Genomic DNA, 14,945 nt, shown 5'->3' with positions numbered 1-14,945 from the left:
GCAGTGAGCCACAGGGGGAGGAGGGAAGAGGAGTGGATGGGGCTGGGCCTCAGGGGAAGAGTCGGGGCAGAGGCGGGGCTTTTGGGGGAAATAGGCAGGGAAGGGGAGATTCTGGCATGGACACACACACGCACACACATATAGAGCCCTCTGTACGATGGCCCCAGCCACATTATGGGCCTGGCTCCTGTTTGCACTATGGCCTATTTGCACTGGGTAGAGCAGTGTAGAGGTGAGTCCCTCCTGACCAAGGCGGTGGGGGATGGAAGGGGAAAAGCAGCAAGCAACAGGGGGAGGGGGGAAGAGGAGTGGATGGGGCGGGGCCTCAGGGGAATGGGCGGGGCAGGGGAGGTTGTGGTAGTCCTGCGGGAGTGTCCGGTTTTTAAATACAGTAACTCCTCACTTAACATTGTCGTTCTGTTCCTGAAAAATGCGACTTTAAGCAAAACAATGTTAAGCAAATCCAATTTCCCCATAAGAATTAATGTAAATGGGGGGGGGGGTTTACGTTCCAGGGAAATTTTTTTCACCAGACAAAAGACTATATATATATATATACACACACACACAGTATAAATTTTAAATAAACAATTGAATACTGTACACAGTGATGATGATTGTGAAGCTTGGTTGAGGTGGTGGAGTCAGAGGGTGGGATATTTCCCAGGGAATGCCTTGCTGCTAAATGACGAACTAGCACTCGACTGAGCCCTCAAGGGTTAACCCATTGTTAATGTAGCCTCACACTCTACAAGCAGCGCGACTGGAGGGAGGGGACACAGCACGGCAGACAGAGACAGAGACACACCCCCTGTGTGTCAGAGAGAGACGCGCACTGACCATACCCTAAGTACGCTGCCTTTTTAAGTAGATCAGCAAGTTGAGACAGCAGCTGCTCCCAGGAAGCTCCCTCCATCCTGAGCCCTGTTGTGTCCACCCCCCTCCTCTCATGGAGATGGGGTAAGTGGGGTGCAGGAGCAGGGGGGAGGGGGACACCCTGACATTAGCCCCCTTCTCTCCCGCCCCTGCACAGCAAGCAGGAGGCTCCTGGGAGCAACTCCGAGGCAGAGGGCAGGAGCAGCACATGGCAGTGGGGGGAGGGACAGCTGAACTGCGGCAATTGATAGCCTGTTGGGCGGCTGCCGCACAGGCAACTTAGGGGAGCGGGGAGCGGATAGGGGGCTGCCGGCCCACCCTGGTTCCAAACCCGCACCAGCTAGCTCCAGCGGGCTGCTCTTACTGCAATCTGTGAACAAAGCAGGCGGCTGCCAAACGACTTTATAGGGGAGCATTGCACAACTTTAACCAAGCATGTTCCCTAAATCTGTGAACAAAGCAGGCGGCTGCCAAACGACTTTATAGGGGAGCATTGCACAACTTTAACCAAGCATGTTCCCTAATTGATCAGTAATGTAACAACGTTAACCGGAATGACTTTAAGTGAGGAGTTACTGTATTACCAAGTTGGCAACCCTACTCACATCCCACTTAAGCCCTCAAAAAAGACGGGGCGCTCCAGGTCCCACTACCCCAGCATGGGATCCCCTCCACTGCTCCATGTCACCAGTTCCCTCTCTCCTTTGACTTCCAGAGTGAAGGGATGAAAGGGAGTGGTGGGGGAGGAGGGCTGGAAGGCAGAAAGGAAGCAGAGGAAATAAATGGATGATGGGGTAGATGGAATGGGGATGGGGTTGGAGCAAGAAGGGGGAGGCCTGGGAGAGCAGGGGCTGTGCTCACAGATTTTAAGCTTCATTTCCGTCAACCATTGGACCGTAGGGTGGGGAATTGCTATGCCCACCTGCTGAGAGCAGGAGTCCCCCGCGGAGAGATGCCACCCCCTGGAAACAGGTGTCCCCGAGGTGGGTACAAGCAGTCACTAGCACTTTGTCATTGCAGCAGTGGGAAGGAAAAGGTTAAACCAGTCCTGACCCCCAGACCTCCCCTAATTTGAGACAGGGTTAAGCCCTTCATTCATACCATAATGACAACGCATTGATAACAGCATTCACCACCCTGCATTCAGATTTAATAATTTTATTAAGATGTTAAAATAAAAAGAAAACGGTACAGAGTTTAAGCATAGAAGTTTCTGGTTATCAGGGAATAAGGTACAGATTTTCAAGGGGTGCGAAGTTCAGTTTAGGAACGGGTGGCGTAAGGAATAAATAATCTGCACCTAGAGGGCATTTCTGCTCAGCCCTGTGCACTCAGGAAAGTGCCCGGGTGCTCTGAAAATCCCAGTCAATGCTGGGTGCTCAGGCAGTTGAGGCTAAACCAAACGCCGGCTTGGAGAGCGTGCTGGGTGCCCAAATGCCAGTGAAGCAGGCACTGGACTGCAACCCAAGAGACCTCTGTTCCCCGCACTAGCCCTGCCCTGCTGTGTGACCTTGGGCAAATTGCTTCCCTGATCTGTGCCTCAGTTTCCCCCTGCCCTTCGTCTGTCTTTATCTATTTAGCTTGTGAACTCAGGGAGGCAGGCTCTGTCTTTCCCTCTGTGTTCATGAAGAACCCGGTGCAACTGGGTCCTAATATCAACCGGGATCTCTAGGTTTTACCATAATATGGATGATAACTTAAACCCCAAAAGGGAGGTCCCAGCGACTGTTTGCACCTGTCTGAGCTTTTGAAAATGTTGACCCTACTAGTTTATTTTTTAACTCTCCCAATCATGTGCTGTAGGGTCTGAGAAGGGAAGGAAAAACATCTGATTTTAGTCTTCCGGGGCTGGGGACTGAAAATCAGCCTGCAGCCATAGCGAACATCCCTGTTTTGATACAGTCACAGTAAAAGTGAAAGCAGAGGTCCTGCCATTTCCTCATTCACAGTCCCATGTGACGAGCCTGGGAGAGCAAACCGAACTCCTTCTTCTAGGCATGCAGTCACAGCAGGAAGGGTGTTAGGGTTCACTCAGTAGCCAACCTTGGGAGGAGAATTTGGGGGAATTCTTGCTGCCTGCTGATCAGTTCAGGATTCCTGCCTAGAAATTTCCACTGGGCGAACTCCCGTCAGGTATGTTTGACTTTTTATTTTTCCCCTTGTACTTTAAATCTCCTCTTCGTCATGTTTGGAATAATGTGTTTGAGGAAGTAAAATAAAAAAATGATGTTTTGTATTTTGCTTGTAGAGAGTTTGCATCTGCATACATCGGCGTGTATCAGTCTTGTCCTTCTATCCCCATATAAAAGTCTCTCTCTTCCAATAACCCCCTCTATCTATCTATTCAACACCCTTTCTATCTATCTATTCTCATACACCTGCTCTGTCTCTCTCTCTGTCTCTCTAGCTCCATAAAACTTTCCATCTTCCTATCTTGGCTGGAGTGTTCAAAGGAACCTAGGGGAGTTAGGTGAGAGTTAATGGGATTTGGTTGCCTAACTCCCTTGAAAATTGCTTGGGCTCCTTTGAAAATTCAAGCCCTCTTCACACAAATCTCTGTGGGCCAGATCCTCAGCTGGTGTAAATCAGCTTTGCTCCAGTGACCACAATGGAGCGACACCAGTTTACAACACCTAGGGATCAAACTCATTGACCTCAGTGAAGCTACATCAATTCCCACCCCAGCTGGGAATGTCTCTGACTTTCGCTAGCTCTATCCCTCCCTCCCCGCTGTATCCCTTATACCAGGCTCTGATGCCCAGGTCCAGGTCCAAGATCCAGTTCAGGAGCTGTGGAAGTACCCGGGTGATATTATCCATTCACATAGCTCTGTTTTCCTTTCAAGTCTGTTGTTGTCGTATGGGGTTCCAGGAAGCCCCTTCCCTCGCCCCCAAGAGGTACAAGTGTGAGAGCTGCTGCAGGGTCAGGGTTTGCTTCTTGACACTTTGCTCCTGGCAGAGAGAGTGGAGAAATCTCAGCAAGTCAGTGTTGGATCTTTTGCACCATCACTGAGTGGAGGAAATTGAGACACTTGACTTAACCATGCAGATATTATCTTTCACCAGCGTGCTCTTTTTTTTTTTTTTTCCCCTAGCTGACCAGAATGAAGCTGTTGTTTTGTATCTTCCTGGCCTCTCTTGCTTCTGCTGCTACTGCACATCTACACTCAGATCCGACGCTGGACAACCACTGGGAGCTCTGGAAGAAAACCTATGGCAAGCAATACAGCCACAAGGTGGGGTCTGTGCAGCTGTGGGTTTGAAGCGGGGGAGGGGGATTTCCATCACCATCTCCCCTCCGGTCAGCAGGTATCCAGGACCTTGGCATGCCAGCCCTCTGGCAGCTCTCACTGAGATCGGTGCCTCCTGTTCCTCTTCTGGAGACTGTAAAGCTCTCTCTGCTTTCAGAAGTGCATTCAGCTTTAATGAGCACTGGGCCCTGTATGTACCCTCCACCTTGCCTAAACCATCCCAGGGGGTTAGCTGATTTCTTAAAGCGTGTTTTGTTAGGGATATATTAGAGCCAGGTGACGTTTTTCACACAACTCTTTTTTTGTGTGTGTGGACAAATACAGACTTGGGTTGACAGAAACAACTGGGGAATTCGGCTCGATATTGGCAAATTGTTTTAATCAAATTAAAAAAATAAGATGGAAAGGTGGGAAAAAATGGTTCATTTCAGAGTTTAATAAATGAACTATTTTGTCTTTTCTTTCGGAAAGCCATTTCGTGTTGGAATTTCCCTCTGTTCTATTCACAATAACTAAATAAAAAGAATAAATAAAAGGTTTAAAAAGGTTTAAAAAGCTCCAAAATGAAGCAAAACGTTTGACCCAAATCCAAAAATCTTCAAGTGATTTTTAAAACATTGTTTGGTTTGGCTGCCAAACCAAAAAGTCAGTGATTTGTACAGCTGTAAGCTGTATTGTGAATGTTTGATTCTTGATATTGTTTTGCATCCTAACCGTATGTTCAACTCCTTAATTACTTTGGCTTAGTTGAAGGCCCCGACTGCTTGGGGTCATTAGCGAATCCTACAGTACTTTCCTCCTAAATCACAGGTTATCATCACTGTCCTGGTGGCAATTACATTCTGCCTCCCTATAATTCCCCCTGATGATTTAACTGGATACTATGTGATTCTTCTCTTCTTGTCCTACCCTGTTGTGTAGTGTTGCTGTGTGCTGTTAAAAAGCTGCTGCACACCACTCCAGAACTGGCTGCATTTCGAGGGTGGGGAAGGACTCAATCTTGCCACGCTTAACTAGTTAAGACTCCCCTTGATTTCCTAGGACGTTTTGCTTGAGTGAGTGTTGTAGGATCTAGGCAAGATTTTTGCAAAACACTCAGGTTCCTGGGGGATCAAAAAGCGCTGTAGAACTATAACTCATTTATACTGCAGATGGTTTTCTCTGGGCTCTTGATTGTATTGTGGGGGCTGTGCTTTGGTTCCAGAAAGAGGAAGGGGAACGGCGCGTGACCTGGGAAAAGAACCTCAAGCTCGTTATGCTGCATAACCTTGAGCACTCACTGGGGCTGCATTCCTATGAGCTGGGCATGAACCACCTGGCAGACATGGTAAGTTTAAAAAAATATCGCTACAGACCAAGTGACCGGGCATCTGGGAATTATTTGTATTTCCCTGGGAGTGCTGTGGACAGAGAATGTAACTGAATCAGGGGCAGAATAAGCTCCAGCCAATCCTGTGACAGTATGAGCAGTGCAGAGGTAGGTCCACAAATCACAGCACCCTGTGCGTCCTCCAGCAGCAAACCTGCCCCCATCACTGCTCCCGAGAGCTGTGCAGATCTTTGTCCTACATGCTGGTGTCAGGGGTGTGTGTGGGAAATCTGCCATCAGGGGGGTAGTCCTGGTTTTTTAAGTGCAGGGATTGCACCCCCTGCTAGCCCGCTGCTGGTGTGATCCCTCCCCTCCCCCCCAGAATGTTTCTGTATCAAATTTCAGAGTAACAGCCATGTTAGGTTTGGATTTGTGCTGGAAATGGCCCACCTTGATTATCATGCACGTTGTAGGGAGAGTGGTCACTTTGGATGGGCCATTACCAGCAGGAGAGTGAGTTTGTGTGTGTGGTTTTTGGAGGGGGGTGAGGGAGTGAGAGAACCTGGATTTGTGCAGGAAATGGCCCACCTTGATTATCATACACACTGTGAAGAGAGTGGTCACTTTGGATGGGCTATTACCAGCAGGAGAGTGAGTTTGTGTGTGTGTGTGGGGGGGGGGGGGGCGGAGGGTGAGAAAACCTGGATTTGTGCTGGAAATGGCCCAACTTGATGATCACTTTAGATAAGCTATTACCAGCAGGACAGTGGGGTGGGAGGAGGTATTGTTTCATGGTCTCTGTGTATATAATGTCTTCTGCAGTTTCCACAGTATGCATCCGATGAAGTGAGCTGTAGCTCATGAAAGCTCATGCTCAAATAAATTGGTTAGTCTCTAAGGTGCCACAAGTCCTCCTTTTCTTTTTCTGTATCAAATGGCATCCTCCAAGCTGTGTGAGTCTGACCTTGCACATACAGTGCATGTGAGGTCAAAAGTTTGGGAATCCCATTCCCGCAGGTTCCTGCTTCTCTACCTTACTGTGTCTTCCACCCTCCCTTACCCCCATGAGGAATGTCACGTGTGGAATAACATACAACCTGTCTGCTAGGCCATTGCGGGTTAAAGAAGTTGCTCCTTTAACTGAAATTGCAGGGGCTTGTGCTTCAGATCCCATTACTGCCACCGCCAAGCATTCAGAACTCAGGAGTCAGGCCCCTAAAATCATGGGGGGGGCTTAAAAATCCTGGCATTAAAAAAAAAGTCTAAGTCTGGGGGTTCTTATTATTTGCCTCTGGGTTTTGCGCTTTTAAGGGTTATGTTTTCCTGCAGGTCTCCACAGCTACACGAGAGATGGAAACTTAAAAAAAAAAAAAAGAAAAAAAAAGCTGAAATTCTTGTGTAATCTCACAACTCCTTGGAGATGTCAGTCTGACGGGGTGTGTGTGTTCTTTTAACTAGACCAGCGAGGAAGTGGCTGCTTTGTTAACTGGAGTGAAAATTCCCCACCGACCTGACCGGAATTCCACCTACAGGCCGCGCCCTGGCAGCCAAGTGCCGGACTCCATGGACTGGAGGGACAAAGGATGTGTTACTGATGTGAAGAATCAGGTGGGAGGCTCAATCTGTTCCCTTGCTGACATGGGTGCCCATCACAGCAGTGGCTCAGTGCATCTCTCTGGCTTTTTCAGGGGCCCTGTGGCGCCTGCTGGGCTTTCAGTGCTGTCGGTGCCCTAGAAGCCCAGGTGAAACTGAAAACTGGAAACCTGGTGTCTCTCAGCGCACAGAACCTAGTCGACTGTTCCACTATGTATTGGAACCGCGGCTGCAGCGGTGGATTTATGACCTACGCCTTCCAGTACATCATTGATAATGACGGCATTGATTCAGACGCTTCCTATCCGTACACAGCTCAGGTTGGTATCCAGATTTCAGACAGACACAGAGAGGGTCTGTCTACACTACACGCAAAGCTCGGGTTCTGATTAAGGTTCCTCTTCCATCCACATACAAATCAGCCTGACTCAGGTCAGCAAGCGCTCAGGCCCAAGGTCCTTGGACTCTTCTAGAGGGGTAGGTCAGAGTCTGAGTCCTGCTGACTTGCGTCCAAGCCTTGTCATTTTGCAGAGTGAGTGCAGCAAAAGCTGCAGAGCTGAGTCAGAACGTCTGTGCAGGGCAGTATGGACACATTAGCACAGCTGTGAGACCTGGGCCCAGCAATTGTAAACCCAGGTTTACAGCGCAGTGTGGATGCTGAAGAGTGGGCTTGGAAACACTGAGTCCGCAAGCCTGGATCCCAGAGACCCAGGTTTAAGAATGCCATGTAGACATCCCCCAAAAACTCAGAGACTCCCTAGTCCTTTTCGTAGTCTGTTGCTGGCATCTCTTCTGGCGAGTGTGTAGCATTCTGTTCTTTGTGGCCTGTTTTGCTGGGTCTTCCTGTGCTGTTTGTGTCAGCACAAAGAACAAGAGAAGAGGTCTGCAGGCAGTCGTTAGAGCAGTAAAACTTGGCATCAGTATTCCTGACGTCTACTCCCAATGTTGGGTGGAGAGTGGTGGCTAATGGCTAGAGCAGAGGGACTTGTGCTCAGGTCACTTGGGTTGTAATCTTAGCTCTGTTTGTTCCTCTGACTTCTCTGTGAAACCCAGCTAATCCCACTTCCCCCTGTCCCAGAGGCATGGAGGCTAATAAAGCCATCTGTGAAATGCGTGCTGCAAATGTTCACTGCTGTCATTGAAAGCTGAATCCTCATATTTCTCCTTACCTGAGTGATGGGAAAGGAGAGAGATGAACACGGAGTGAATTAAAATTGGCTGAAAATGCTCTTTTCAGGGCACCAAAACTATTTGTGAATTTGACCTAAATTTGGCAAATATTTTTGGCCCAAAACCTCCCCTGATTTTTCCCCCCCGGAAATGTCAAAAGGAACCATTTTGACAGCTCATTCGGAAATGAAATGACATTTGAAATGTTTCATTTGAACCAAATGAAATTTATTTGATTTTTTGTTTCAGCAAAAAACCCTGAAAAAATGCAATTTTGGTTTGAAACAAACCAGTGGGGTTTTTTACGTTTTTGTTTTGTTTTCTTTTTGTTGTTGTTTGTTGTTGTTTCCGGGTAAGTCACTGAACTGAAAAATGAATTAGTCCCTCAGCTCTGATCTCGATGCCCAGAGGCAGAAGGAATGTTCCAGAGGGATTCAGACAACAGAGGGGAATAGAAGGGAGATAAACAAATGTTGCAAGTGGGTCAGATGTTCATGCCAGAGGCTGAAATGTCCGTTTCATCTGCTCTTTGCCACTGCCAGAACGGAACGTGTCACTATAACCCTGCCACACGAGCCGCCACCTGCTCCAAGTTCGTTCAGCTCCCGTATGCCGATGAAGCAGCCCTGAAGGATGCCGTAGCCAATATCGGACCTGTGTCTGTTGCCATAGATGCGAAACAGCCTTCGTTTTTCCTGTACAGATCAGGTACGTTCTCTAAGCTAGAACACCTCGCGCCCGGTGCTGTACATAGTTTGAAAGACTGATGCCTTTGCTTTCTGTGGACTGTCTCTTTAAATGTAAAGCGGAATGTGGAGGAAGTTGCTATTTGTTCTGCAGCTTGTTACTGAGGAGATGTGCACATTGTGCTCTTCCCATGGAGACCTGGCTTTTGTTTTCTTGTTATTTCCTGGAATCTTTTGACCCCGCAATAAGTTACAGTCATTATCAAACAAAGGCCACAGGCAGCTGAATGCATGTTTTGCTGTTTGTGAGTGACACCATCCTGTTACCCCTTGGTTCATAGGAACTGACTTTTATTTTTCCCCAGGGGTGCTCCACCCCCGCTCCGCCCTGAGGCCCCACCCCCACTCCACCTCTTCCCCTGAGGCCCCGCCCTTGCTCCACCTCTTCCCGCTCCAACCTCTACCCCAAAGCCCCCTCCGCACTCACTGCTCTCTGCCTTCCCCAAGTGCCTCCCCTAGCTGCCGAACAGCTGATCTGCGGTGCCTCCAAACAGCTGATCAGCGGTGCCTTTGGTGGTGCCGCCCATCATCTGTGGCTGGTGGGTGCTGAGCACCCACTATTTTTCCCCCATGGGTGCTCCAGCTCCTCTAGCAGCTGGCAAGAGGATAAAAGCCTACTACTGCTAGAAGCTAATGTCTCTTGTCTTACACCTAGGATATATCTCTACTGCATCCCGGTGGTGGTGGCATGTTGGGTAGATGTAGCTACACATGGCTGCTAAAGGCACTGCGCTGTGTAGCTACCCACAGCACTGCAAGGTTCTGGCGCTGGAGGCAGTGGGAGCTGTCAGAGTTTTTCCCACTACCTCCCGCTGCTGGAGTCTTTCCCTGTGGCAGAAAAAGGCCCCAGCAGCGGGGAGGTAGCGACGTATGACACTGCTAAAACGAGCAGTGCAGATGGGGGAGGCCCTGCTTGGGCATGTAGAGAGCCGTGTAGGGCATATACCCTAAGGGTTCAGGTATGTCTTTACTCCCCTAAGCCGTCTACCCTGCTGTTTATGCGGGGGGTATGTGTAGTGTATACAGTCTACACGCTGCAATAAGGAGTGTGCAGTGTGGACATACTCTTACACTGGAAGCTCTTTGGGGCAGGGACGATCCTTTTGTTCTGTGTTTGTACAGCGCCGTGGGGCCCTGGTCTATGTCTGGGGCTGGCAGGTGCTCCTGTGACACAGATTAATAATAACAACAAATGACCGGAGATGCTCCTTTAGCTCGAAAGGTGCTTCAAGGGTTAATGACCCCGGGTTCAATTCCTGCTGGTGTCTTACAGGGTGTCATTAAAATAGCACCCCAGGGTGGACCCTTCACTCATGTTAATGTAATGCCAATGTGCCGGGGTGAGCAGCGGGGAAGGAACGTGGGACTTCTGAATCTTAACACATGAGCCTTTCCTGCTTGATCTGTAAGACCCAACCTCTTCTAATCAAGGCTGTGAGAGGCTCATCAACCTTTCTGTGGCCCAGCCACCACTAGAGGGGGACAGAATGCCCCACAGAGTGGGCAAGTCTTACATTAATCTGTGCTTTTTTTAATTAGTTTTCACTGGGTTGTATTCCAGGCATTGTCAGATATTTTGGCTGCAAATTTGTGCTGCTTCAAACTCAGCCCAGGTGTTTACGAGAGCTGAGTTCTATTCCCAAGGCAAGTCATTGCCTGCTCTGTGCCTCAGTTTCCCCATCTGCACAATGGAGATAATAAGACTGACCTGCTTTGTGATCTACTGATGAAAAGAGTGAGAGATTGTTATTATTATCCCCCCTCTACAGGGGACCAGGCTAGAGGCATGTTGGTACCATGTGGGTTGCTCACAACAACTTTACTGAGCAGAGAAGTCACTACTGGCTTTTTTTCCTCCCATGTGATTGCATATTCTTTCCTTCCAGGAGTCTACGATGATCCACGCTGCACTGATCATGTGAATCATGGGGTTCTAGTTATTGGCTATGGCACCCTGGATGGGAAGGACTTTTGGCTTGTGAAAAACAGGTAAAAGAAAATCCATCACTGAGCCGTATTTATCTATAGAATAACGTGCTCCTGGGATATGCGTGGGGTATAAGTGAGCTGTGTAGAGCTGTGCATGTATGTGTCTGTACTGATGTGAATTGGATGCCCTTTTTAAACAGTTTGAAACACATGAGAAAATGGGGGAGGGGAACCCTGCCTATAAAGAAAGGTGTTTTATTCTCTTAATGTTTAATTCTGTGCTTTTTCTCCTTCCAACAGCTGGGGTGAATATTTCGGTAACAAAGGGTACATTCGAATGTCCAGGAACAAAGGAAACCACTGTGGGATTGCCAGTTATGGCTCTTATCCACAAATATAGAGGGACGCTCTGCTTCAGAATGCACTCTGGAGATGTGGTCTGTTAAACTGCGAATCTTAGCCTTGCTGTAATCTAACTGCTGTGTTTGAGAACAATGTACGGGCTGTAGTGGCAAAATCCTCCCATCAGATCCATCTGACGGACCTGAGATAAGTAGCCAAAATGATGAATGATCGCGGTTGGTCTGGTCCAGAATTTGGACACTTGTAGCTCACTCTCCCTATCCCGCAGGGGTGTTTTTAATGGATTCATGTCTCTACATTGCTTTGCGCATGTGAAGTGCTATTTCAGTGCTGAGTATTGTCACTGCCTCTGTCTCAAAACGTATTGGCTGAAGGCCACGTCGCACGGGTAAAGCTACTCCACGTGGTGGAGTTGCCGAAGCCACGTCAGAGGTGGCGAGGCGAAGTAGCTGGATCAGCACATCCCTAGCCACATGTATGGATTTTCCCCAGTACAGGTCACAAAGCAATCATTAGCAACCTAGGAGATCAAGCAAACTGTGGACATTCCTTGGAGGAGGGAACATGTTTCCCATGGCCACACAAAATTGGGTTGGTATCTTGCAATGCTGCTCCCATAAGTCTTATGTGAAGACATTAGCACACCTGCCGTCAGAAACGACCTGAGATCGCCTTGTGCCGTGGAGAAGCCCAGCCATGGAACCAAGTGCTTCTGCTGTTATAAAATGTGACCTACAGAGTGAAGTCAGCCTTTGCCACCCGCAGCGCTTGGACCAAGGACACGGTGCAGAGATGAAGGGCCTGATTCTCTCTGCCACTGCACAGCCATTTACCCCTGTGCAAAGTAGGTTTATAATGTTGCTGAATCAGAATAGCAGCAGTTTTCAGCCGAGGTATAAATGACTGCACGGGATGCACAGTAGCGGGGAGTCAGGCCCAAAGGCTGTAAATCTAGCTGCAGGTAGAGGGCTAGTGATTGAATGAGCAAGAAAGCAGGGAAAGGGTGAACCTGGAATCCACACCCCCAGCTGCAAGTTCCAGCACAGCACCGGGAAACACACATCTGCTGCCCTGTTCTACTCCACAGGCTGCGGGCCGGGGGCGCCCTGCTTCTGGATCTGACCTACTGTGCCCTACTTCGAGATATGATTTGCAGACACCTATTGACTGAATCCTTGCGGGATACAGTTTCAGAGTGACGTCACACATCTCCACAGCACCTGAAATGCATTCTCTTCTCTCCAATTCAGCACTGAGGTTGCTATGATGATCCAGATGTAATCTCATCTGTAAGCAATGCATGTAAAATAAATTACACATCCTCTTCTGAAAGGAAAAAAATATATCCAATTGTCTGAGAAGTTTAGGCTCAGTCTGTTCAGCGGGGCCAGGTGTGGGATACTTAGCGAGTGACAGAAATGCAAAACCACACAGATTACAGATGAAACAAACTCTCAGGCCCTGATGCTGCAAAATCTGATTCATGAGGGTGGAGCCCTGAATCTCTGCAAAGCCCCAAGATGGCTCCATATATGCTCATGGGTCCACTTGAATTAATCAGGTTAGAAGGTCAGGGCTTGAGTTTAATCAAAGGGCAGCTGGCAAAATTGTGGGATCCATTTGTGTGTTGCAGGGCCAGGTGGAAAAATGGTCACCAGTGGGACAGGAGTGAGAAATCACATCTTTGTGAAAATGTAACCATTTGGGGAGTTGTCCCCAATTATTTCCTCATTTTTGTGGCTTGTTTTAGCAAAATATAATCTGTCAGTTGCAAAAAAAACCCAAAAACAAAAAAAAACCACCCCTGACAAACCCACAAAAAAACCCACCAATGGATGAATGTGAACAACTGAGCAACATTGCCTCATGGTGAAATTTCATGAGATTTGCAACAACCGCCAAAGCATTTCTTGTCCTGGGCTAAATTTTCAGTTGTACTTGAGTGGTTCCATGAGGCTGTTTTGTGTCACTGCTTCCCCACGTTTGGGGGGAGCGCCAGGTGAGTGACTGATGGATCTTAGGCAGCCCCTGTTGCTAGGCAATATCTGACTGTACTGTATGTTACCTGAACTTTTAGGGTGAAATTCACCCTGTGTAGAGGGCCAGCACAAGGTCAAGACACCACTCTAGGGTGATTAGGTGCCCAGTTTTCGACCGGAAAGTCCGGTTTTAAAGGGGACCAGATAGTGTCCGGTCAGATCTATTGACCGGACATTCAAAGTCTGGTTACTGCGGGTGAGGGAGGTGGAGAGGCGCCGGGTCATCATCTGCACCAGCCTCTACTCAGCTGGGGCCGCCTCCTACCTTCGTTGGGTGGCTGCAGCTCCCAGCCCCGGCTCCGCAGGCGAGTCCCTCCTGACCTGGGTGAAGGAGAGTGTAAGGGGAAAAGCAGCGAGCGACGGGGGAAGGAGAGAAGAGGAGTGGATGGGTCAGGGCCTCAGGGGAATGGGCGGGGCAGGGGAGGCTCTGGCACTCCTGCTGGAGTGTCTGTTTTTTAAATATTACCAAGTTGGCAACCCTACTCACATCCCAACTAAGCCCTCAAAAAAGATGGGGCGCCCCAGCTCCCACTACCCCAGCATGGGATCCCCTCCACTGCTCCATCTCACCATTTCCCTCTCTCCTTTGCCTTGCAGAGTGAAGGGGTGAAAGGAAGTGGTGGAGAGGAGGGTAGGAAGGAAGCAGAGGAAATAAATGGATGATGGGGTAGATGGAATGGGGGTGGGGGTCGAGCAAGAAGGGGGAGGCCTGGGAGAGCAGGGGCTGTGCTCATAGATTTTAAGCTTCAGTTCCATCAACCATTGAACGGTGAGGTGGGGTGTGGAATTGCTATGATGCCCCTCTGGTCGAGGTGCAGAAGGGGCCCTCAGTGCTGCCATCTCATGGTTTTGCTGGAAGATCACTGGGGATCTCTCTCTCTGTCTCACTTGCACAAATACACATGCAGAGCTCTGCAGGGTGGACCCAGTCACAATACGGGCCTGGCTCCTGTTTGTATTATGGCCTCTTTGCACTGGATAGAGCAGTGAGGATCAGTCTGTTACTTGCGGGGGAGGATCAAGCCCCGGATGGATGCCAGCCCAGCTGACAACTGAGCTGGGAAGTGAGGGGGCAGGCCCACAGTCCAGTATATGGCTCTAATATGGACAGCCCCTGGCCCTTTTAGTGTGTGCTGTGGCCACAGCATGGGGAGAATTGGGAGGAGACCAGGACAGGGGGCTTGAGAGGGGTAATCCAGACTAGCTATGGCTGCATCAGCGTCCCTTCTGATCTGAGGGGCAAAGGGAGGATTCTATAACTGTTCAGTCATTTGCACCAGTGCAAAGTGGGTGAAAAACTCTTCAGGAGCAATGTTCTGGTAGCACTTTCTGCCCACTTTGAGGTGTTGTAAGTGGCCACACAAAGGGCATGGCAATGGGGAATCAGGCCTACCACAGATATTTTATTTTACTTCTTTCATTGCTGGTCTCTGAAGACTTCCACCTCCAAAGGCAACTGTCTAGAGCCCCAGGAACCCTGGAATTTCATGTAAAAATCAGAAGATAATTAACAATATTTTATTTTTCTTAAAACTAATTCTAGGTTCTTTCTCCTTCCAAAGCCTGGGGTGCATATTTCAGTGACCAAGAGTGTATATGCAGAATGAGAACAAGAGAACCACTGCAGCATTGCCAGCCACAAATATAGATCTCTGTACTCCAGAATGGTC

At 48.9% G+C, this 14,945-nt stretch overlaps 1 protein-coding gene across 1 annotated transcript; it reads left to right on the top strand.

Annotated features, from left to right (window-relative positions):
* Positions 1-2,785: 2,785 nt before the first annotated feature.
* LOC140902674 (cathepsin S) lies at positions 2,786-12,586 on the top strand. Its single transcript, XM_073323006.2, has 8 exons — positions 2,786-3,009; positions 3,971-4,111; positions 5,331-5,453; positions 6,894-7,043; positions 7,124-7,348; positions 8,741-8,906; positions 10,831-10,933; positions 11,174-12,586. The coding sequence occupies exons 2-8, from the start codon at positions 3,980-3,982 to the stop codon at positions 11,271-11,273; spliced, it is 999 nt and encodes a 332-aa protein (XP_073179107.1). The 5' UTR covers positions 2,786-3,009; positions 3,971-3,979; the 3' UTR covers positions 11,274-12,586.
* Positions 12,587-14,945: the final 2,359 nt, after the last annotated feature.

The sequence above is a fragment of the Lepidochelys kempii genome, chromosome 24 (assembly GCF_965140285.1).
Source record: "Lepidochelys kempii isolate rLepKem1 chromosome 24, rLepKem1.hap1, whole genome shotgun sequence".
In the NCBI taxonomy this organism is placed as follows: domain Eukaryota; kingdom Metazoa; phylum Chordata; order Testudines; family Cheloniidae; genus Lepidochelys; species Lepidochelys kempii.
This window is presented reverse-complemented; position numbering and strand designations above follow the sequence as displayed.

Coding starts and splice junctions, on each gene's coding strand:
- LOC140902674 (XM_073323006.2), top strand. CDS start 3,980: ATGAAGCTGTTGTTTTGTATCTTCCTGGCCTCTCTTGCTTCTGCTGCT. Junction 4,112..5,330: donor GCAAGCAATACAGCCACAAG/GTGGGGTCTGTG, acceptor CTTTGGTTCCAG/AAAGAGGAAGGGGAACGGCG. Junction 5,454..6,893: donor TGAACCACCTGGCAGACATG/GTAAGTTTAAAA, acceptor TCTTTTAACTAG/ACCAGCGAGGAAGTGGCTGC.